General features: G+C 38.0%; 1 protein-coding gene across 5 annotated transcripts in view; it reads left to right on the forward strand.

The window, feature by feature from the left end:
• The window catches only part of cdin1 (CDAN1 interacting nuclease 1), a 149,924-nt gene that overhangs the window by 87,854 nt on the left and 36,434 nt on the right, over positions 1–25,636 (forward strand). For 4 of the 5 annotated variants that reach the window (XM_062041428.1, XM_062041431.1, XM_062041429.1 and 1 more), the window contains one exon: positions 1,519–1,602. The exons of the other annotated variant lie outside the window; for it this stretch is intronic. In XM_062041428.1, coding sequence (XP_061897412.1) covers positions 1,519–1,602 — 84 coding nt within the window. The remainder of the gene's footprint in view (positions 1–1,518; positions 1,603–25,636) is intronic. 5 annotated transcript variants of the gene reach the window in all.

Here is a 25,636-nt window from a genome sequence, read left to right on the forward strand (position 1 = left end):
CGCCCTTAGATAGGAGATGTCACCAGAGAGAACACCCAAAGGCCTTGGCTGCTGCTGCTGATCCAATGTGGCTGTATGTAACAGGGCGTCCCCGAGGGTAGGCACTGGCACCTTTCGGGTGGCGGTGTCTCACCTACAAGTCCTGTGTCCTGCCACAGCAATATTTCAGAGTAAAAAAGGAGGTCGTGTAGCAGCAGTATATTGTCTCTGTAATAAAAATTTAAAGTGGTTAATCGAATTACCTCAGTCCATGGACACTTTTGCTCACACAGGTTTATAAATAAAGTTGGTATGGTAGGTAATAGTTCGCTGCTGATTCCTCTAAAACTCCATTGTTAATCCAAATACCAATTCCTATCTAATTTCCCAAATATTTTTATGTGATCACTCTGCAAATGTGTGTTTATGCTATAATGCTTATCACATATAGTAAACTGTTTCCATGGTTTGCATCAATTATTTTTTCCAGTAGACTTGACACAGTGGTTATTGTCCTACAATGTTGTGACTCCGTGTTAATGTCCTGGGGGAGTTATGCCCCTTACTGCATGTACGGTATTATAGGTGATCTCACGTTTTGCGGCAATTATGTGTCTTTTCTGGCAATTAGTTTCCAGTTAGACTCTCATATGGTCGCTCCAGAATGTTGTGTGCTTCCATGTTAATGTCCCAGGAAGCTAGTGTTAAAGCTGATCTTATGTAATGGGGCGATGGTTTCTTTTATTTTCCCCCAGATTGCCATATACAGTACTTTTGGTGGTAGGAGCGTGGTCAATAAGACTTTGTCTTATAATTTGCATAACCGTCGTTTTGAATTTGAAATTGAATTTATTTGAATGGGTGCATGTTAATGTTAATGAACAGAGAAACATGAATGTAAACATGCCAGATTTTAGCCACAGGCTAATTTCCATCTGCAGTCCCAGGGGCTGGTCACAAGAAGCATAACAATGATGCATATATTGTATTTTAAAAGGCAAAAAAAATGTATACATATATTTAAAAAAAATATTTGTCATTAGTATTGACATATTTATTTTGTATGTTTTGATTGATTGATTGAAACTTTTATTAGTAAATTGCACAGTTCAGTACATATTCCGTACAATTGACCACTAAATGGTAACACCCGAATACGTTTTTCAACTTGTTTAAGTCGGGGTCCGCGTAAATCAATTCATGGTAAAATGTGTTGCTCTCTTTCTCAATTGCTGCTGCTTATTGCGCAATGTAACACAGGCTGCTCTATATTCCAAGCCTCCCCGAATGTTGAAATTTTGTTTGCCAAATATGTCAACAGTCCATGACGTCAGTGTAAAACTATGCATACAAAAGAAATATACACATGAAGTGCACATACATATAGGAATCACATTAATTTAATAATACAGTTTGTTTGGCTCTGATGCCGCTAGCTTAATGCTAACATACAATGCACCAGTTCATTGACAGGTTGACGAAAATTAGAAGAAATAACTTGTACATCCATCCGTTTTCTATGCCGCTTATCCCCATTAGGGTCGCGGGCAAGCTGGAGCCTATCCCAGTCGATTTTGGCAAGAGGCGAGGCACACCCGAGACTGGTCGCCAGCTAATTGCGAGGCACGTATAGACAAACAATCATTCACACTCACATTCATACATACATACAATTTACAATCTCCACTTAACCTGACATGCACATTTTTAGAATGTGGGGGCATGCCAGAGTACACAGATAAAACCCACACACGACCTTGCAAACTCCACACAGCGATGTAAAAACAGATTCAAAGACGCACACAGAGTAAAGTCACTGTTACTGTCAGTACTAATGTCAAAATTAGGGTAGTTTTCACAGACTTTAACAAGAAATGCATACATTAACTAGAAATACCTTTTCTCTTGATTTTTTTATTTTATTTTTAATTTTGACGAGTTCCAACTCCGTTCCAGGGTCGATCAGGTGGGCGACCAGCTTCAGTGCTTATGCTGGCTGACAGGCAAATCAGCTGCAATTTTTCAAAACAAAGCATAGAATCAGGCCCGCAAACAGGTTTTATCCGGCCCGCGGGATGAGTTTGCTAAGTGTAAAAATTAACCTGAAATTTTTGAATGAAAGAAAGAAAACATTATCACATAATTTATTCGGAAAATATAAATAACGACAAATAAATTATTAACCGCAAAACATAAGTGTAAAAAAAACCTAACAGTATGATTTGTAAATTTGTGCTTCTTCCATTTTTAAACAAAGAAAACATTCTGAAGATGTATTTATTTTGTACTTATGGTGCTGTGATTTTACCAGTCCGGCCCACATGGGAGTAGATTTTTCTCAATGTGGCCCCCGATGAGTTTGACACCCCTGGCATAGAGGAATGTTTTTATGTTATCTGAGATGTTTAATTAATTAATTAACTAATTATGACCAATAGTGCGTAAATAATAAACTATATTTTATATAACCATTTATACATTCATTTTCACGTAAAAAAACCCCTTCCTTTTTATTAGAGATGTCCGATAATGGCTTTTTTGCCGATATCCGATATTCCGATATTGTCCAACTCTTAATTACCGATTCCGATATCAACCGATACCGATATATACAGTCGTGGAATTAACACATTATAATGCCTAATTTTGTTGTGATGCCCCGCTGGATGCATTAAACAATGTAACAAGGTTTTCCAAAATAAATCAACTCAAGTTATGGAAAAAAATGCCAACATGGCACTGCCATATTTATTATTAAAGTCACAAAGTGCATTATTTTTTTTAACATGCCTCAAAACAGCAGCTTGGAATTTGGAACATGCTCTCCCTGAGAGAGCATGAGGAGGTTGAGGTGGGCGGGGTTGGGGGGGGGCGGGGTTTAGGGGTAGTGGTAGCGGGGGGTGTATATTGTAGCTTCCCGGAAGAGTTAGTGCTGCAAGGGGTTCTGGGTATTTGTTATGTTGTGTTTATGTTGTGTTACGGTGCGGATGTTCTCCCGAAATGTGTTTGTCATTCCTGATTGGTGTGGGTTCACAGTGTGGCGCATATTTGTAACAGTGTTAAAGTTGTTTATACGGACACCCTCAGTGTGACCTGTATGGCTGTTGACCAAGTATGCCTTGCATTCACTTGTGTCTGTGAAAAGCCGTAGGTATCATGTGATTGGGCCGGCACGCAAAGGCAGTGCCTTTAAGGTTTATTGGCACTCTGTACAGCGGCGTTTTAAAAAGTCATACATTTTACTTTTTGAAACCGATACCGATAATTTCCGATATTACATTTTAAAGCATTTATCGGCCGGTAATATCGGCAACTCGATATTATCGGACATCTCTACTTTTTATGGTGTGTCGGTTTTTACTTTGTGTGGCGCCACAATCAATTACATGTAGGGAAAATCCTGGGTTACTCTCATATGGGACGGCGTGGCGAAGTTGGTAGAGTGGCTGTGCCAGCAATCGGAGTGTTGCTGGTTACTGGGGTTCAATTCCCACCTTCTACCTTCCTAGTCACGTCCGTTGTGTCCTTGGGCAAGACACTTCACCCTTTGCCTCTGATGGCTGCTGGTTAGCGCCTTGCATGGCAGCTCCTGCCATCAGTGTGTAAATGTGTGTGTGAATGGGTAAATGTGGAAATACTATCAAAGCGCTTTGAGTACCTTGAAGGTAGAAAAGCGCTATACAAGTATAACCCATTTATCATTTATCATTTATCATATCAGTCTTAAAGATGGTCTTGTGCTTGCTCCACAATAGTGTGACTGCACATCAAATTTTTCCGCCGAAGCTGTGCCCGTTACAAGTACCCTGCATGGTATGTTTGATGAGCTGACATTATCTGGAGGTATTGGCTTTCCCACTGATTAGTCATGTGCTTGATCCACAATGTTGTGTGATCATGTTCATATTTTGGGCATATACAGCATATTCTAAACAAGTTCCCGACATAGTATTATAGATATTCTTACGTTAAGTAAAAATGGTGTCTTTTCTAGCAATTAAGTTCCAGTAGATATGATCACGTCACAATGTCATGTGCTTCCATGTTAATGTCCCTTGAAGCTTTAGGCCCCTTATCACACGTTGTAAACAAGCTTTCTGTGCAGTGTTGAATATGATCTTCTGTAATGTGGAAACGGTTTATGTTGCGGTGTTCTCGCTTCAGTCTTAAAGATGATCGTACGACCATTAGTTTCCATTACCGTGTACCTGCTCCACAATGTTGTGTGTGTGGTTGTTTATATTCCTGCTTCAGTTAAAATTTGAATTACATTGTGATCCATTTTATTTATAACAAGATGTGATGATACCATTTTGAGCTCGCGTATCAGTGTTCCGAAGCCTTATTCAGGAGATATTATTGACATTAATTAATGTCTCCTATCTGGCAAAGCATCACATTTCCCTTCCCTTTTAACACACAAGCACCTGTGACATTGCCTTCCTTATATTTATAGTTATGGGTACCCCATGCAGGGCAGGAACGTGGCCTCTTTTATTGTTTCCTTTGTTATGACATCCTCTCATAGAATAGTCCACAGCCCAAAAAAACCCCTCCACAATGCTAGTTCCTTTAGGGCTTTGCAAGTGTTTGTTTTGGGGCGCCTCAGCACACACAAGTGCATAACGTACACTCCCCCCCCCCTCATCCCACTGCACAGGCATTCTGGAGTATTAATGCTAAATGACAAGTAAGCTCTGATGCTTCAAGGATTTCATGCTTTTAAGGGTGCACATTTGGGCTCATTGTTTAAGGCGTCTGGGGTGTAATCCGCACACTCAGGTCTCTCCAGCAGCCTCAGGATTTAGCTTCACTTAAGCCCTCCTTCCCCATGTCTCCAATTTATAAAAGTAAGTGTATATGTGTGCATTATCCAAATTTGTCATTTACCACTGAGGCTGAGAGCCAGATTTGACATAGCCGCCGTTCACAAGCGGTGAACGGGAGAGAAAAGTGGCACCTCAGCGATACGTATCCCTCCTCCCGCTTGGCCCAGACACAGCAAGATGGAGAGGAAAGCCTCAAGACAAATGAGGTGCGAGAGTGTCAACTCTGTGAATTTCTTCTTCTTCTTTTTTTGCGTTGTAACTTTTTTGTAAAAATAAATGTCCATGATTTTTGTCACAGCTTTCACAATGTATAACGTCAGAATCAGCAAGACATACTTTTGTTTCTCATTTCCTTTTTCTTTTCTTTTTTTTTTTTTTTGCTTTGCCTCTTTGGGCTCAGACACCGCAAACTTCATCAATACTGAAAATAAAACTATATTATAGTTTTCATCGGCATGGCTTTGTTTGTTGGTGAGTTTGTTTCTTAAGGAAATCCTATTTACCTGTTTTATATTGTAACTACACTGCAAAAAGTCAGTGTTCAAAAACAAGAAAAAAAATACAAAAATTAGGAGTATTTTATTTTTATTAGCAAAATTATCTGCCAATAGAACAAGAACATTTGGCTTGTCAAGTCTTTCCAAAACAAGTAAAATTAGCTAACCTCAATGAACCCAAAAATACCTTAAAATAAGTATATTCTCACTAATAACAAGTGCGCTTTTCTTGGTAGAAAAAAAAGAGACCTTTTTGCTCAATATGTTGAAAAATATTCCTAAATTAAGTAAACGCTAGTGCCATTATCTTGACATAATGATATGCGCTCGGCATCATGATTTTTTTTTTTCATGCTTGAAGTAAGAAATTATTACTTTAAAAAAGTAGTTTTATACTTGTGAGTGTTGATGACACAGTTTTGCAACAGTTGATATTCTAGTTTCAAGCATGTTTTACTCAATATAGGTCATAAAATCTCAGCAACAAGCTGTAATATCTTACTGAGATCATTTAGGACCAAAACCCTTAAACCAAGTAAAACACTCTAACATAAAATCTGCTTAGGTAGAAGAATTATCTTATCAGACATAAAATAAGCAAATATCACCCTTATTTGAGATATTTAATCTTACTTAGATTTCAGTTTTTGCAGTGTAGGGATGTTCCGATCAGGGACTTGTACTGTCGATTCGGATACCGATCATCCACAACCACGAGTGAGATCGACCAATACCAGTACCGATACCAATCACATGTACTAACCGTAAATGTTTTTGTTTATGGTGAGTACCATTGACAGTTAAAAATATCAGCACAATATTAAAGCTAGTTTATTATTCTCTTTTACTACATACAATTGTTTGAGCAAAACATAGTCAATAGTACAGTATACTATATAAATAAAATAGTACACAATAACTCAACTAAAGCAAAAACTCTAATCTATTACTCATTTAAATTATTTGTTTTATTTGCAAACATTAACAAAAGGACCAAAAAATGATTTTTAAGAAAATAAAACATATCGACTTAATCATTCTAGTATTGACCATATTTGATTATACCCTTGGTGTCGACACCACCAATTTATGGATCGATGCGCACTCCTTACGTGTCATGCACTTGGCTGCGACAATGCTGACACATCAACAGTTACCAGATGTTATATTGTCCTCAAACTATTTTCTTTTAATCTACTTGTTAATAACTGCTTACTTTGCGTTGTATGGCAATTTTCAAACATTACTATGCACATGCAGTTTATTGGCTGTAATGGAGGTGATCAATATTAACTCAGGGGATTGTCTCCACACTGTGTATGGACACATAGATTTAGCAACATGCTAGTCAACCAGCAGACCCAAAAAAAATTACAGTGTCAGCCAGAGGGGATCGCCGTTTGTGATCGTCATTAAAAGGCGATCACGGACTTTAATCAAGAAAATCGGTCGATACTGATCGGTAAGCCTTTTATATGACACTTACTGAATTGTAGTTTTATGTGAGATGTTATTAGGGTTTGTTGTATGCGTAATAACAACAAATTAGTACAATATGTATATAGCTTAGGGCTGTAAAACGATAAAAATGTTTAATCGCGATTAAACGCATTTTGTTCATAGTTAACTCAAAATTAATCGCTGATATTTATACTTTTTTATCATTAGCAAGTGTACCCTAGACAGATAATTTTCAGGTTTTAACACTATAACCAGACAATTAATTTGCTTTAAATAAATGTTTTAAACATTATGCTTTTTTAAGCGACTTAAAAGGACAAACATAATTCAATGAGTCGCTAAAGGTGCCAAATGCAGGAGTTGCAGCCTCATATCTAACTTAGCTGCACTCTTCAGCCATGAGAAAATTCCTGTGTTTAACCAGGTGCTTCCTCATATTGGAAGTTTTCCCGCCACTTGTTTTGATTTTTACATCACAAATACTGCAGAGAGTGTAATCTGCATCAGCATCGCCTTTGGAAAAGACAAGCCACACTTTAGAGCGTTTTTCATTTGGCATTGTTGGGTTTTTGTCATGAAACATTGATTGGTTATAAGATTACTAAGAGCATGTCCGCTTCGAAATCGCCTGTTTTCCTCTCAAGTGCTAGCAAGTACTCGCAACTTGCAAGTGCTAATTCTAACAGACGTGACATCACGGCACCGAAACATGGCACCGCTGCATCTTATGTGAATTGGTGTCCGGTAGTACCGGCTGGTTTTGGTCGATGCCATAAACGTACCGATGGACCATGACTTATTTGGTCTGTCTTTGGAAGTTAAATGCTTTAAAAGAACCTTTATTCACAGAATAATTTTTCTGTGCCTAACCAATGAACAAATATGCAAAATTATTTTTCAAGCAAGATTGCATAAATACTAGTATCCTATTATGAAAAACAGATTTGCATCAAGAAAAGTCCTACACAGGGTTACCCAAAGGGCAAAAGTAAAAATGTGTCAATGGTCTACGGGCCAAACGGCGATGTTTACCATGCAACAGCACCACCACCGAGGGATTTAGCCTCATGCCGCCATATATAAATATAAGGTACAGTATTAAGATTGTCAAATTTAATAGATGGAAACTAGTTAGCATGTAAAAAAAAATTATACTGTATATACATTTTACGGTAAAAAACTGTCAGCTCAGTCATAAGTATTTCACTGTAAAATCTACGGGGAAGTTTTACACCAAATTACTGTAAATTGAAAAACTAACACTGTTTTTACATTACAATTCAGGTAACTGAGCCGCCAGGTTTTTTACCGTAAAATCTACTTCAAGTTTTTTTTTTTACAATGCACTACTGTTATTTAAAAAATGGTACCACTGTTAATTTATGGTAACATTTTGATGACTGAGCTGCCAGTTGTTTTTTTACAGAAAAATCTGTGGTATTTTTGTTCACAGTGCTTTACTGTGAATTGAAAAACAGTACCGCTGTTGCTTTTTACTGCAAAATGTTTGGTGAGTGAGGTGCTACTTTTTTTCTGTTATAGCTACGTCTGTTGTTTTCACAGTGCATTACTGTAAATGGAAAAATGGTACCAGTGATGATTTTACGGTAAATTTTGGTGACTTTGCTGCCAGGTGTTTACCGTAAAATCTACTGGCTTTTCTACAGTGTAGATTTGCGGACATGCCATCAATGATTGTGCAGCTTAAAACAGGTGAGTATGATTATGTATTGGTGGCCACCCTTTGGCAAGCCAAAGAAAATGACACGACGCGCCAAATTAGGCCTGCGGGCCCCCTTTGGGTATCCCTAGTCTAACATCTTTCAATCAGGGCTCTTTTGCATGCTGCTCACCCTCCTTATCTTTGCTTATATTTCCATGTCACGCCACCAAATGTTTGTCTCTTTCTATTTCGAACTGTGCAGCAAATAGAAGGTTTTGTAGCAAACGACACTCCCAGGAAACAATGCTTCATATTTCTGCCTTTTGTGTTTAAAGAGCCGCTCTGTGTGTACCTGATAATACGGCAGTGCTCATGCTCTGTGGAGGCCCATCAGTCACCGTGCAGGGCTGCTGGCTTGTGATAAGTGGTTTCTTATAGATAACCTGGACAGCGGACTCCTTTTTATAGGCCCACTGTCCCACACATAACCTTGTTTTTATCCCATCCCTGGTTATTTTTGTGTTTTTTTTCTAAGCAGTTGTCGTTTTCCTTCCTTCCCCTCACCTCTTACAAATGACCTTTTCCTTGGGTTTTTGGATATTGGGTGTATTTCAAGATATAGTTAGAGGAAATGCAGTTCCCTTTTAAAAAAAATAGGCACACTGTGTGCATATGCATTGATATTTTGAAGTAATTGCTGTATCCTCACTCAGTGACCTCTGCTTTTAACACAAAGCTGGCAACAAAAAGATCCTGATTAAAGGGCCTCTGTGATTTATACGGAGCTTTTCATGTTCTGATATTCTCCCTCCTTTTTCCGGTATTTTCCCTGTTCTTTATTGGCATGATTCCCAAGCAGCCATTAACTGAGATGATCCTATATCATAACAATAATTCTAAGCAGAGCTGTAAAAACCACAGAAACATAAAACACCTTAAAATCAATCTGTGCTCCTCTAAGTAACGCCACGGATGCTGTTTTAAATTTCCATCCATCATTTCTAATTTTCGCCTGGAAGACTTTCTTTTATTTCCAAACTTTGGGATGACCTCATCACTCACACGAAGTAACTTTGAGATACGGTTGAAATTGTTTGGCCTTTATCTGATTGTAGTTCATGGCAATTGTTTTGATTGACATACTGTGAGTAAAGTAACATTTTAAAAGCCAGTTGAAGCGGTATTTGTTTTTGTATGATATTTCACAATTAATTTTCTTCAAGACTTTGTTGCTAGACACCCAAAGAAATACAAGCAAATCTGAGTCTTTCCTCACCGGCCTGGCATTTGTTAAAGCGCTTCGGCAGGACCCATTTTCAGCCATTTTTTTTCCCAAGCAGCCCTCTCCTCTCAAACTTGTTCTGGTTTGAGTTTCACGTCTGTCCGCCGTCTGATTGCCTGATAGCTTAAACCTCGCTGCTTCCCCCTCCTTTAGTGGGAGTATGTAATCAAAGACACATGAGCTAGCTGTGTCCAAGTGCTGACCCTTTGATTATGCTCATCAATTGTGGGGGTTAATATAAAACCTCCAATAGGTCCTCAGAGTTGTGTCCAAAAGCTCCATCTTGCTTGGATAATAATACAAATCAATAAACACTGTACCCTATTAAAGGTTTTAAAATAAATAAGCTCACTTTTTTACTGGACATTAGCAGCTTGTCACGGTTCTGCTCGCCTCGGTCTTGGGCAGTCAGTTTTCCACTTCAAAATAGTAACGCAAAAAATGGACGAGATCAAGTGTTGTACTAGTCTGCATAGGAAGACTGTTTAACAGTAGACTGAGGTCAGCAAAACTGACCACGGCAGCAAAGTGGAAACTGTGGGGCGTATTAATACAGCGTCCAGAAATAGTGTTTTTGACAATATTTGGCCATTTATACAATAGATGCCACCCTTAAAGGCCTACTGAAACCCACTACTACCGACCACGCAGTCTGATAGTTTATATATCAATGATGAAATCTTAACATTATAACACATGCCAATACGGCCGGGTTAACTTATAAAGTGACATTTTAAATTTGCCGCTAAACTTCCGGTTCGAAACGCCTCTGAGGATGACGTATGCGCGTGACGTAGCCCGGCGAACACGGGTATGCCTTCCACATTGAAGCCAATACGAAAAAGCTCTGTTTTCATTTCATAATTCCACAGTATTCTGGACATCTGTGTTCGTGAATCTGTTGCAATCATGTTCATTGCATTATGGAGAAGGAAGCTGAGCAAGCAAAGAAGAAAGTTGTCGGTGCGAAATGGACGTATTTTTCGAACGTAGTCAGCAACAACAGTACACAGCCGGCGCTTCTTTGTTTACATTCCCGAAAGATGCAGTCAAGATGGAAGAACTCGGATAACAGAGACTCTAACCAGGAGGACTTTTGACTTCGATACACAGACGCCTGTAGAGAACTGGGACAACACAGACTCTTACCAGGATTACTTTGATTTGGATGACAAAGACGCAGACGTGCTACTGTGAGTATGCAGCTTTGGCTTCTAAACATTTGATCGCTTGACCGTATGTGCGCAACTTTTTTTTGCGTATGTACGTAACTTTTTTAAAATATATAAGCTTTATGAACCTTGGGTTAGGTGAACGGTCTTTTGGGCTGAGTGATTGTGTGTGTTGATCAGGTGTTTGAATTGTATTGGCGTGTTCTATGGAGCTAGGAGCTAGCATAGGAGCTAGGAGCTAGCATAACAAACACGCAGGTGTTTTTATGCAGGATTAATTTGTGGCATATTAAATATAAGCCTGGTTGTGTTGTGGCTAATAGAGTATATATATGTCTTGTGTTTATTTACTGTTGTAGTCATTCCCAGCTGAATATCAGGTACCGTGAGTATGCAGCCTTGGCTGCTAAACATTTGATAGCTTGACCGTATGTGCGCGTCACGTACGTAACTTTTTAAAAATATATAAGCTTTATGAACCTTGGGTTAGGTGAACGGTCTTTTGGGCTGAGTGATTGTGTGTGTTGATCAGGTGTTTGAATTGTATTGGCGTGTTCTATGGAGCTAGGAGCTAGCAGAGGAGCTAGGAGCTAGCGTAACAAACACGCAGGTGTTTTTATGCAGGATTAATTTGTGGCATATTAAATATAAGCCTGGTTGTGTTGTGGCTAATAGATTATATAAATGTCTTGTGTTTATTTACTGTTGTAGTCATTCCCAGCTGAATATCAGGTACCGTGAGTATGCAGCCTTGGCTGCTAAACATTTGATAGCTTGACCGTATGTGCGCGTCACGTACGTAACTTTTTAAAAATATATAAGCTTTATGAACCTTGGGTTAGGTGAACGGTCTTTTGGGCTGAGTGATTGTGTGTGTTGATCAGGTGTTTGAATTGTATTGGCGTGGTCTATGGAGCTAGGAGCTAGCAGAGGAGCTAGGAGCTAGCGTAACAAACACGCAGGTGTTTTTATGCAGGATTAATTTGTGGCATATTAAATATAAGCCTGGTTGTGTTGTGGCTAATAGAGTATATATATGTCTTGTGTTTATTTACTGTTGTAGTCATTCCCAGCTGAATATCAGGTCACCCCCGGCTCTCACAGCATCTTCCCTATCTGAATAGCTTCAACTCCCCACTAGTCCTTCACTTGCACTTTACTCATCCACAAATCTTTCATCCTCGCTCAAATTAATGGGGAAATTGTCGCTTTCTCGGTCCGAATCTCTCTCACTTCATGCGGCCATCATTGTAAACAATAGGGAACTTTGCGTATATGTTAAACTGACTACGTCACGCTACTTCCGGTAGGGGCAAGCCTTTTTTTTATCAGATGCCAAAAGTTGCAATCTTTATCGTCGTTGTTCTATACTAAATCCTTTCAGCAAAAATATGGCAATATCGCGAAATGATCAAGTATGACACATAGAATAGATCTGCTATCCCCGTTTAAATAAAAAAAATTCATTTCAGTAGGCCTTTAAAGCCCAAACTTACTTGTGCAGAACATACATGGAAGTGAGTCTTCAGAGGTACGAGTGGACTCTACACAGCGGTCCGCCAGGCGTGTGCGCACAGAACTCAAACTTTATAAATGCACAGACTGTGCTCCGTGCACTAATGTCACACATTTTCCCCATCAACCCACATTATATGACACCGATCTACATGTTGCCACCAAAGCATATCATAAAATCTAAATCAGGCCAAAGTATGAAGGAAATGTTTTCAAAGCCTCTCCTCTGAGACCATTTCCGACACATACTTTTCAGTTTATTCTGGTCAGACAAGATGTTGGTATACTAGATAGGATATTTACCTTTACATGTTTCAACTGTCAGTATTCCTCAGAAAAGTCATCAGACCAGTGTGACCCTATGAACTGGTATAGGCGTGGCCAGCCAAGTAGACCTGGTTGGCTCACCTTAAATCTTGTCTGTATTGTATATCCAACAAAATGACACAATTAACCCTTTAGAGCTCATTTCCAACACATTTGATGCCCAGTCGAACTGGCTGCAACATTTTGTTCAGGGTAGCTAGTAGTACTCCCCAAGAATACTCCCCTCTCTCGTCTCTTGTGGCATTTAATGGCCGTACATCCCACCGACTGTCTACTTAGTTTACAGCTTTGCAAAATGAGCAGGGAGAGGAGCACCATTTCCTTGCCGTCAGTGTAGGCCGCCATTAAAGAAAAAATATAAACAACGCGTAGGAATTGTATGAAATGTAGTGTTTCACTGAAAATTTATAGAAAACTATAATGTGGACATTCTGCGCAGAGTACGCTCATGGCCGGTCGGTGGTATGTACGGCCTTTAAATGGAACAAGACAAGGAAGAGAGTTATTCTTACGGAGTAGTGCTCGCTGACAGCTGTTCCGAGCAAAATGTTGTAGCCGGTTATTGACTCGGCTCATCACCTGTGTCGGAAATTGACGTGTCAAGGAAAACATGTTCATCCGTACAGTGTTTTGTGTTTTTACGCGCAAACCTCTGCGGACTCTGTTCCACGTATGTACCGTACCGCCTTAGTAAATTCGGGCCTTTTGACAAGTCTGGGGATATCCAGAGATATACATCAGTTATCTAAGAGGAGTCTGAGGACACCAAGAAAACATACCACTGCAGCAAGGTGAAGACTATATATATATATATATATATATATATATATATATATATATATATATATATATATATATATATATATATATATATATATATAATACTATAGCAACCAGAGATAGTTAATTTTACATTCCTGGCCATTTATCCGAGAAATGCAAACCCCTCCCAATTTCAGGGATGCCCAAGAGATGGACCCTGGTACCACACATTTTGTTTGAAAGGAGCGACTGGGGGGCAGCAAAAAAATCGGCCCTTACAGCATAGCAGAGACGGTAGAGTTTGTAATACTGCAGCGTCCAAGCATGGTTTATTTTCATCCCAGCGAAGCCAACTCTGCCAAGTTAACTGGAATGCCCACAAGGCGGAACTTATTACAACTCTTGAGTTATTACTCTACATACACTAAGCTCGTTGACCCATGTTCTCTTGCTTCATCCTCTTTCAATGGGTATCATCCTAAAACACTTATAACTCTGACTGACTGGTAGTATCTGGTAGCCACTGAAAAATCAGCACTAGCGAATAAAGCCGTGCCAAGCCAAAATCAGTGCAGTGGAGAAAACATGGGACTGTTACTACTACCAGTATGTTCGTTCTGTAACGTCTTTTAAATTAGAACCATATAGAAACCCTTACAACTGAAAGAGTTAATGTGGTAATGGAATTCCAACACTGTCCCAGGTCAATCTAACATTTCATCATAGTTGGAAGTTGAAATAGGCTATGCTCAAATTGTGTTCCTTGGAGTTTCCAAGTGAAACAAAAAGTATGTAGAAGATGGAGCTTTGGGGACGCCTCCTTGAGATGTGCGTTTTGAGGGATACCCTATATCATTCACGCAGAGAATCTTACTTCTGACTGACTGGTAGTATCTGGTAGCCACTGAAAAATCAGCACTAGCGAATAAAGCCGTGCCAAGCCAAAATCAGTGCAGTGGAGAAAACATGGGACTGTTACTACTACCAGTATGTTCGTTCTGTAATGTCTTTTAAATTAGAACCATAAAGAAACCCTTATAACTGAAAGAGTTAATGTGGTAATGGCATTCCAACACTGTCCCAGGTCAATCTAACATTTCATCATAGTTGGAAGTTGAAATAGGCTATGCTCAAATTGTTTTCCTTGGAGTTTCCAAGTGAAACAAAAAGTCTGTAGAAGATGAAGCTTTGGGGACGCCTCCTTGAGATGTGCATTTTGAGGGATACCCTATATCATTCACGCAGATAATCTTACTACGGTGTCACACACGATGACTGTGTGCTTTAAATGACAACTCGGATTTTCCTCCGAGTCGCGTTCTTTCTCGTGTCGTGAAGGCTGCTGGTGAAAGAAGGGCGGAATAGAGCTGTCTGGCGAAAAGGCCTCTGATGGAAAGTGCCACTGCCACATCAAGCCCAGCTGCCAGAAAGCCCGGACTCACTGTCCGCCCCGACACTTCCCATTCTGTTCTCCTGCAACTCAAGTGAAAGTGAAAACCATTAGCTTTAAACAGCCTGTTTCTGATCCTGTCCCGTAATTCATTGCTGCACGCAGGCCTACAAAAACTCTCTTTAACTGTTGCTTCAACATTAATTCCAAGTTGTTTGAGATGTCACTGTGTAAAACCAGTAAAAGGTATCATTAAATCACATCATCTTTTTGGGGGGGAGTTACCACTGCGGTCTCCACCAGTCCTAATTTGGTGATGAGGGGGTTTAACAGTTTGAGGAACATGATCTACTGAGCTGCTGACAGTCCAGTGCAAAGATGGAGCTTGTGGTTACAAAAAATACTTTAAAAAAAGGTGGGGTTAAATTCTCTGAATAGTAATCGCAAAACATTTAGCTTCAACTGTCCAGGTGAAACAAAATCCGCCTGAGTGAAACATCTAAGTACTGTTTCTTTTTTTCCCCTCTCCCAGCGGTTTTGTTTCAGGTTTTTTTTTTTTTTTTTTTCTCAAAATTGTAGCGATGAGTTCATGGGAAACTCGCTCAGAGGTTACCTGCACCCCTGTGCCTTGATGGAAAAAAAAGTAAAGGATTATGGCCGCAAGAATGTTTTTGCAGTTAGTTGAAATATTGCTAACCTTGTCAAATGTCATTTTGAATAAGAAAGCAAACATATTTTAATCACCGTTTTAAAGGCAGGGCATTTCAAACTGCGACTCCAGGGAAAAGGGGTCAGCTAATTGCGACGTTTGATGTCATGTTTGGTCTCCCTTCCCGTTTTGATGCGACTGCCTGGAAGCGTGCTAGCTCTCCCTGCTTTGTGCGACTATTTCTCTTTCTCTCACACAATTCATCATGTACATTGTCTTAGACTTACAAACCACGTAAACTTTGTTTTACCCAATGTCCACCGCTTGTCTGGCCCTCCGCACACAAAAACACAGTAATTCATGTTAGGCGTCTATATGTTCGTCATTGCACGTCAGTATTAGTTTTTTTTCCAGGGGGGTCAAGAATCAATTTTTTAACAATTTCATTTTCTCCTATTTATTTGTCTTTTTACTCACTTTTTATTGTTTAGTAAAACTGCAGGAATTGTCCTTACTGCTTAAAATAAACATTACATGTTAATATAAAATGACAATAGTTTGTAAATAAATTATTCATATATATCTCAATTGATTTTTTTTTTTTAACTTTAGAAATGGCACTATAATTATGACAGAAATGCAATTCTACTGTCAGAATGTCATTCATGAACATTTAAAAAAATATATTTTACTTAAATGCACATTATTTATCTGATACTCAAAACTTTGTAGCAGTATAGTATGAAGTTCACATTCTAAACTATACCTCAAATAGATTGCAAATATGGTGCTGACATATGCCAATTGCTAATGCACTAAATACAAATTACCTTGGCTTTATTGGATGCAATAAATTAATGTCATATTTAATTTCATGCATACACATGTATGGTGTGTGTGTGTGTGTGTGTGTGTGTGTGTGTGTGTGTGTGTGTGTGTGTGTGTGTGTGTGTGTCTGTCTGTCTGTCTGTCTGTCTGTCTGTCTGTCTGTCTGTGTGTGTGTGTGTGTGTGTGTGTGTGTGTGTGTGTGTGTGTGTGTGTGTGTGTGTGTGTGTGTGTGTGTGTGTGTGTGTGTGTGTGTGTGTGTGTGTGTGTGTGTGTGTGTGTGTGTGTGTGTGTGTGTGTGTGTGTGTGTGTGAGAGAGTTGACATACATTTTAGTATATACTATAGTCAAAAACATGTGTTTATGAATAAAACTAACAATGCCTTCTTTTTTTTAAAGGCAAAACCATGCATTTACATAGTATGAAAGTGCTATCATAGTATTCCAATGTTTTAATTTTTTTTTCAATATCTCAATCCAAAGAGAGAAAAAAAATCATACACATTTTGGGAAAATTCCACATTGTTTCCTTTTTTTTTTTTATACACGAACATGTTTTTCTTCATGTTGTCTAACAATGTTGATAGTTTTGTCCAAGGCTTCTCTGCATCCTTGGCGAAAACTTTTTTTTTTTTTTTTTTTTTTTTTGCAGTCAGTCTTTAGTAAAACTGCAAAAGCTTTGCACCCAGTCCCAAAAGCTCTATGCTTCTTATATAACTGCTCTCTTAGCAACAGCAACGCTAGAAAGACAAGGGTATACATTGTAAATTATATTTGACAAGGTGGGGTTTGGTTTTGTTGTGGCTTGTCTTTAGTTATTACTCAAACTTCCTCAAGCCACAGATAAGGTCTTGCTGGTGAAACATACCAAGGTCAGCGTGTTCGCTCGGCCCTTTATCGCTCGCGTTGATTTAGGGCAAGAGCCCTGTGACAGAGGTCATTGTGCAGTAAAGCTATCCATTATTCACGTTTGATTCCTGCTCAGACCTGTCCAAGTTGTCTACATGTCGGGAGAGGACGTATGGAGGGTTGGTGTGATTGGGGCGGTAGATTAACTTTATGTCTACTGTTTGCGAATAAGTTATTAAAAGAAGGTTTTGATTTAAAAATCCAATCCAATTCAACTTTATTTGTAAAGCACTAAATAACCAGTGGACTTAAAGTGTTGTACAGAATAATGAATAAAACAAATGATAAAAGTCCCAGAAACTTAATACATCTAACAAAACACCTAAAATACAATAGAGACATAAAAATTTGATTTAGAAAAAAAATAAAAAAGTAAACCACTGTGTACATTTTTGACCATCCCACATACTGTTTTGATACTGTTGATATTTCACATAAAGAAAACATTTCTGCCATCTGGATTCTTCTAAAAACAACAGACACACACAACTACATACACTATTACGTGACATAATTTGTGTGTAAGGTCAGTCAATGTTTGTGCGATTGAAAACAATTATTTTCAGAATTCTCTTTACTGCTTCAGCTAGGCACTGTCGTATTCCACCAAATTTAAAAAACTTCAAAACTTGATGCCATAATCGTACAACGAGGACTGTAACGGTATTGAAGATACCGCGCTATTTCGGTTTCAAAGACTTCACAATAATGCCGTGACGTGTTACCATACCAAACGAAAACCTGGTGAGTGTAGTTTTTATCTGGAGCTTTAGCCCTGGCTGGGTCTGAAATAAACTACATCTCCCAGAATTCTCTGCGCAGCGGAAAAGTGGGTGTGTGGAACATTGTAAGCAGGAAGTGAATGTTCGTAGAAGGTAAAGAAACTGTTTTTGGGGATATTTCTTGAAAATGTCATCAAACTCCGTCTTTATGTTGCTAACAGACAGACAAACAAACCCTGGTGAAAATATAACCTCTTTGGCGGAGGTAAGAAAGTTATACCACAATAATATCGTACTGTGGCTTGAATAGTATGATAATATCGTACCGTGAAATTATCATATTGTTACATTCCTACAATCAACCGATTAAGAGAGGCCAATTATATTCAGTTATACACACTGACCAACTTGTGACTACCTAACAGAGTTCAGAGACTTAAAATGAACCAGACTTAAAATGGGCTTAAATCGCAGCTGTTGATGAAATAGATATTGGACGTTATGGGAATACTGTATTATGGTCCTGGCCAAGGTCCTGAACTAATCCCTCTCTCCAAACCTCCCCTCTACTTTCTTCAACATTAGGATGTGATTTAGTGATGATAAAGAGCAACAAAAAAAAATCAGACATATTAAGCATGATGAAAAACTGCTGACTTTGTGCGGCTCCTAAAAGCCTGAATTCAACTTTTGCAGATGTGTCTCATCATAAAGACAGGAGATGAGTGTCTCCCTTGTTGCGAGACTGTTTTCTTAGATGTCTGACGATGACTATTTATTGACGTTAAGGTTGTCCGTGGCCTTCATGCCTCGACTTTTACTTCCTTGGCTCAACTGTACTATTTATTCTGGCATCAAACGGTTTGGGGCTCATACTTTCATAAAGCAATAAGCCACACCGTTGATTTATGATTCTGATTATTTTTGGACATTTTCTTTTTAACTCTAGCTGGAAGCTGTGCAACCTTTATCTCTTGTGAACATATGTAGACGGTGCTGCAGCATCTCGAGGTGTAATGTGTTTGTGTGGAATCTCAGAATCGCTAGTGAAAGACTTAACTCGAGAACTTAAGCAGCTAATTACACTTCATTCTGTAATCAAACCCATGTCAGGTTGTCTGAGAACCTGGATTTGGGTGGTGGATTTCATTTATACACAAAGCAAGCTTAAACATTTTACGGTTCTCTCCTTGTATTAAAGTTTCTTCCCCTCCAATCCCCTCTAGAATGTGTCATATCCCATTACGCAAATTTGGATATGGTAAATTAGCCAGGGCAGTGCGTGCGCACGTTTCTTTGCTCTGTGTGCAAGAGGGGTTTGCTTCCTAGAGGTTGGGGGGCGTGTACAGAGGGAGGAGGGGGTTGTCTCTAACTCCAAAAAGTTGTCTTGAATTGGCCCCCCTCGGTAGATGATGTGTTTTTGCAATTCAAATATTTGCTGGTTCTCCGCTCGGCTGCAAAGCTGCCTTTGAAGCGTGCGAGTTCTATCACGGCCAATGACAGCGTGAGTGTGCAGCGTGACAGCGCAAGAGGCAGCGCCGCACTATTTCTAACCGCATATTTAAATAGCCAGGAAATCCGAAATCAAAAATGTATGCAAATGACTGCATGTTTTGCACACTGATATTTTTACGATTTACGAGAGCTTGCATATTCAAGGTAGTATGCTCGGGCCTGTAGTTTCCCCAGCTTTAGCAAAGCTAATCAAAATGACTTCAATGTCTTCAGTATTTTCCTGTAAACAAGCTTTTCGCATTGCCTTTAGTGGAAGCTCTTTCTACATTAAAAAAAAACACATTTAAAAACACATTTTAGTCATTAGGCTTGTAACAACACTGTGTAATTACGGTCCATTTTGTAATATTGTAATATATGTTTACCTCATAATGTAATAATGCCACATTTAGTATTATTCTGCCCATTTTTTAATAAAAACAAGTTACATTTTGTAATAACTTGTTACACATTGCAAAAGCTATTACTAAATGTGAGTGCTGCACTTTTTTTAATAGAACCATTTAGTGCATCATGTAATAAACTATTACATTTGTAATAACAATGAATTATATAATGTAATACTTACAATCTGCCATCTTTTGAAATAAAAATCTTTAACGCATTTTGTAATAAAATTTGATGCATTTTGCAATCATGTCTGTGTTACATATACCACACCATACCAACTTTATTTATAAAGCCCTTTAAAATGCAAAAGTTATTGCAAAAGGTGTCTAATTCAAGGATTTTATTTTTTAAGGGTTTTATAACAAAATACAGTAGATTATTACAAAATGTGACGTTACTACATAATAAGGTGATCATATATTACATTATTAATAATGCACTGTTACTACAGAAAGTGTTGTTACAGGCATCATAGAAAGGTTTGCACAGTGGAACCTACAAAGTTGACATGCCCAAAAGTCGTACATTTTGGAGTTGAATTAAAATATGCCTCAAATTCAAATTGAATTTGGGTTTCAAACCATTCCTATGCGCGGTGTTCCGCAAGACATTAGCAAATACTGTGAGACATCAACTTAATGACCATTTAAAGGTTTATCTTTTCAAGCTTGTTTGGGTTGACGCCACAGGAGAAGTGCACCATGCACAGCAAAGGAAAAACTGGATCACCATTGAACAAAAAATTGCATACACAGATTAATTTTACTGTGGTACCTCGGGATACGAATTCCCCGGTTTATGAGTTTTTCGAGTTAGGAGCTGTCTTTCGACCTATTGCTATAGTTTACAAGCAAAATATCGGGTTATAAGCCTCACTACCTCTAGTTAGAGTAGCGGATGGCACTAAACCCCATAAGATCCAAACAAAACATCAGGTCTTACTTGCTAGCATTAGCATATAGCTAGATCTCAACATACATTTGTTTTTCCAACCATGGGAACGAAAAAATCAGGGTGAAGAACAGTGCTGAGAAGAATAAGCAGATGATATTCATTGGAAAATTAAGAAGGAAACCATCGAAAAACTGAGCGTGTGAAGCTTTTTGATCACAGTGCTGCTAGTCGGAACCATACCGAAGCAAAATGAGTTGACAACACTAGCCAAGGACAATACAATAATATATAAACAGTGGACATTTATCCATGAAAATATGGAGAAGCTGTCGATGGCGTGTTTGGCGGAAAAGCAGCTTGAATGATACCGTAGAAGTCTGATCTCTGAGGGAAATGCTGTCACATATTATTACATTACTTCATAAAACTACTGTAGTTGTTTGGAGTACATTTTATTGTATAGTTTTTCATATAATATGTCATATATAAAAGTTTGTTTTTTCTTAAACAGTATGTTACATGTTAAAATTGTGCTGTTTTGGGGGCCAGAAAAGATTAAAATGATTTTAATGTATTTTCGCATTACATGTTGTTTGAGGTTCGAGCTGTGTCACAGAATCAATTGAACTTGTATACTGATATGTTTTGCATATGTGGCTATTTTTTATTTATTTTTTACAAGCAAGTTTGTAACTCTGACAAAAGAAATAGCCTAAATACAAATGTCCACTGCAGAGGACGCTAACTTTCAGGAGGATTTGTATAATTTGTTGATCCATCCGTTATTACATCAAGTTTGACAAAATTCTCCGAAATGACGGACAGCTCCTCCTTTGCATTCAATATAATAATTAGGGATGTCCGATAATGGCTTTTTGCCGATATCCGATATGCCGATATTGTCCAACTCTTTAATTACCGATACCGATATCAACCAATACCGATATCAACCGATATATACAGTCGTGGAATTAACACATTATTATGCCTAATTTGGACAACCAGGTGTGGTGAAGATAAGGTACTTTTTAAAATAATGAATCAAATAAAATAAGATTTAATTAAAAACATTTTCTTGAATAAAAAAGAAAGTAAAACAATATAAAAACAGTTACATAGAAACTAGTAATTAATGAAAATTTGTAAAATTAACTGTTAAAGGTTAGTATTATTAGTGGACCAACAGCACGCACAATCATGTGTGCTTACGGACTGTATCCCTTGCAGACTGTATTGATATATATTGATATATAATGTAGGAACCAGAATATTAATAACAGAAAGAAACAACCCTTTTGTGTGAATGAGTGTAAATGGGGGAGGGAGGTTTTTTGGGTTGGTGCACTAATTGTAAGTGTATCTTGTGTTTTTTATGTGGATTTAATAAAAAATAAAAACAATTTTAAAAAAAACGATACTGATAATAAAAAAAAACGATACCGATAATTTCCGATATTACATTTTAACGCATTTATCGGCCGATAATATCGGCAGACCGATATTATCGGACATCTCTAATAATAATCATAATCTATTTCAAATGCTATACTGTATGTTGCAGTTATTGGGCATGAATTATTATGGGAAACTGTTTTTTGTGGTATATGGAGATATTCAAGACCACAAATGGAACCATCCTTTTGGTCTGCAGGGTAAATCCACTATGGGATATTTAATTGAATTGTCATCTGTATGAGTACCCCTTGCTCTCTCTGCACCCTATAATTCCAATCTCTTTCTCTCACTATATCTTTTTTTCTTTTTTCTTCAACGGCAATTAATCTCATTTTTAGTCCAATTTCCAGCCCTCCGCCGAAGTCAAAGTGATTCCACTGTTTTGTTCCTATTTGGCTTGGTTCCTCTGCATAGTCATTAAGGGCCCAATTAATGTCACCCTTTAGCTGAAGAGTGCTCATTTTTATTGGGGAGCTGACAGTCAGCGCTATGAGTGCCGCAGTGTAATATGCATTAATTGCCCCGTAACACTGGTAATTACCACTTCTTCAAGCTTCTCAGTAAACTGTCATGCCCAGACACGACTGCTTTGGAAATAGATTACTCATTAGGGAGAACCTGCCCTGTTTTCCAATAGGGGGGCTCGCCGGGATGGCATCAAGACAAAATAAATCCGGTGCTTGAACAAATAGTTGCCAGGAGCAATTTCCTATTACAACTTCCCCGTGACGGCTTTTCTCTTTCATTGTCCTTTTTTTTCCCTTTTCTTCTTGGATTGCATTCAAGGTAACCATACAAGTTAGGAGTCCATCCTCATTGTAGTTGATTTTAACATCCTTTTGTCCGAGATTGAATTGATTTTAGTAAAATTATTGACTAGATATTGGAAATTGCAGAGAGTAACTCAGCATTAACGATAGTACCCAATAAAGCAATAATCCTAATAAATAATAAATTATAATACTTGCAACTGAATAACTGACACATTTGTAGATTGTTTAAACATGTACAATAAGCATACATACCAGAAACATTAAACTAAAAAAGCACTGAGAGCGGAGACATCCACCGGGCCTTATCTCCCAGAAGTAAAAAAGTCCTAAAGCCAGACAGTGATCCGGATCACCCCCAAAATGTAATCACTTGTCATAGTGAATTTGCAGACAGCTAAAATTATACACAAAGCAAACTACAATCTGCTACCCAAGAATATACAACAATTCTTCTCAAAAAAAGAGGAGAAATATAATCTTAGAGAGAAATGTAATTTAAAACATTTGTATGCACGTACAACACTTAAGACCTTCAGTATATCAGTATGTGGAATTAACTTATGGAATGGATTAAGCAAAGCAATCAAACAATGTACTAATATGATCCACTTTAAGAAACTCTTCAAACTTAAAGTGTTTACAAAGTACAAAGAAGAAGAATGCTGAATTTATTTAATTCATCCATTCTTTCACTCTCAAAATAATCTTACTTATCTCATCATATGAAATGTAACTTACTTCACCAATTATTATTTATTTATTTATTTTTATTGTGATTTACTTATGGAGTATATTGTGAATAAATTGAGAACGGGAAGTGAACAAAAGTTTTAGAAACTGTTATGTAAAAGAAAAGGGGTAGGATTAAATAAGCTCTGCTTCTTCCTACTCCTTTTCGAACATGTTGAAAAGAGAAACTGGAAATTGTGATGTATCATGTTGTATGCTGCATGTTCGAAATAAACTCAAACTCAAACTTGTTCCTAATCTCGTTACTGACATTTCCTGAAAGTTAATTCTAAATGTGGCCATAACTTTTTGCGCCATCAATAGCGGAATGAAGGAAACCGAGTGAAATCTCTTGTCAGTCATCCACTATCATTGTCTCTGCAGGGCCACTAGTATACACACACACACACACACACACACACACACACACACACACACACACACACACACACACACACACACACACACACACACTGAAACCTAAGGTAATGTTGTAGAAATGATCAGGATCGGGTCCAAATTCGAAAATAATCTCTTACATTTCCTAAAAATTACATAATTTTTTGAGTTATTTCGAATTATTGACACAAACCGATGGCAAAGATTACATAACGTCAGATATTACCATGCACTTAGGATTTTTCCATTTAAAAAAAAATGTCAGAAGTGAGAACAAATGTATTTCATTTAACAGTTTGTTGCAGCCCTCACTAAATGTTGTACTTGTACGTTTAATTTTTCAAATGTTTAGGCGAAATGGGTGAGTAGAAGTAAATACAGCTTTAAAATTGTATGTAGAAGTAAAATTGCATGTTTATATGACGCTCATGATGTCATTGCATTCCCTTTTTATTTTCAATTTGTTGTTTGATGGCAAATACAGTCGTCCCTTCAAATGTTGCGGTTTCACTCCGCTTTTTTAAAAGCATATTTTGCAAAATTTCTGCCCTAAATTAGGTATTTTCAATCATTAAAAATGGCTAGATTAACTACAAATATCAGTAGTGTAGGCCACTATATGAGACCAAACCAATCAGAGATCGCTATTCAATATTGTGGCCACTGATTGGTTCAGCCTCAGGCAGCATTACCATATTGGATTAAAAGAGTGCAAAAGTGACTATGTGAGTGTTATTTCATGTGTAGAGGGATTTCATGATTTAAAAAAAGACACATCTATAAGTTGGTAAACAGTTTTGTATGCTCTAGCCATGAACATCAATTAATATTTTTATAAATAATGATTCCTACTTGTCATACCGCAGTCATATCTGGAACCAATTAACAGCGATAAACGAGAAATGACTGTACTCACCTGGGTTTGACTTACAGCATGTGAACCAATTAGTCTTTTTTTTTTTTGCTGCCTATCTCAGCAGTGGTGCAGCAACTTCAGACTTAAAGGCCTACTGAAATGAATTGTTTTTATTTAAACGGGGATAGCATATCCATTCTACGTGTCATACTTGATTATTTTGCGATATTGCCATATTTTTGCTGAAAGGACTTAGTAGAGAACATCGACGATAAAGTTCGCAACTTTTGGTCGCTGATAAAAAAAAAAGCCTTGCCTGTACGGGAAGTAGCTTGACGTCGCAGGTTGAAGGGCTCCTCACATTTCCCCATTGTTTACACCAGCAGCGAGAGCGATTCGGACCGAAAAAAAGGGACGATTACCCCATTAATTTGAGCGAAGATGAAAGATTTGTGGATGAGGATGAAAGATTTGTGAGAGTGAAGGACTAGGGTGCAGTGCAGGACGTATCTTTTTTCGCTCTGACCGTAACTTAGGTACAAGGGTTCATTGGATTCCACACTTTCTCCTTTTTCTATTGTGGATCACGGATTTATATTTTAAACCACCTCGGATACTATATTCTCTTGAAAATGAGAGTCGA

Source organism: Entelurus aequoreus, linkage group LG03, assembly GCF_033978785.1.
Source record: "Entelurus aequoreus isolate RoL-2023_Sb linkage group LG03, RoL_Eaeq_v1.1, whole genome shotgun sequence".
Classification (NCBI taxonomy): Eukaryota; Metazoa; Chordata; class Actinopteri; order Syngnathiformes; family Syngnathidae; genus Entelurus; species Entelurus aequoreus.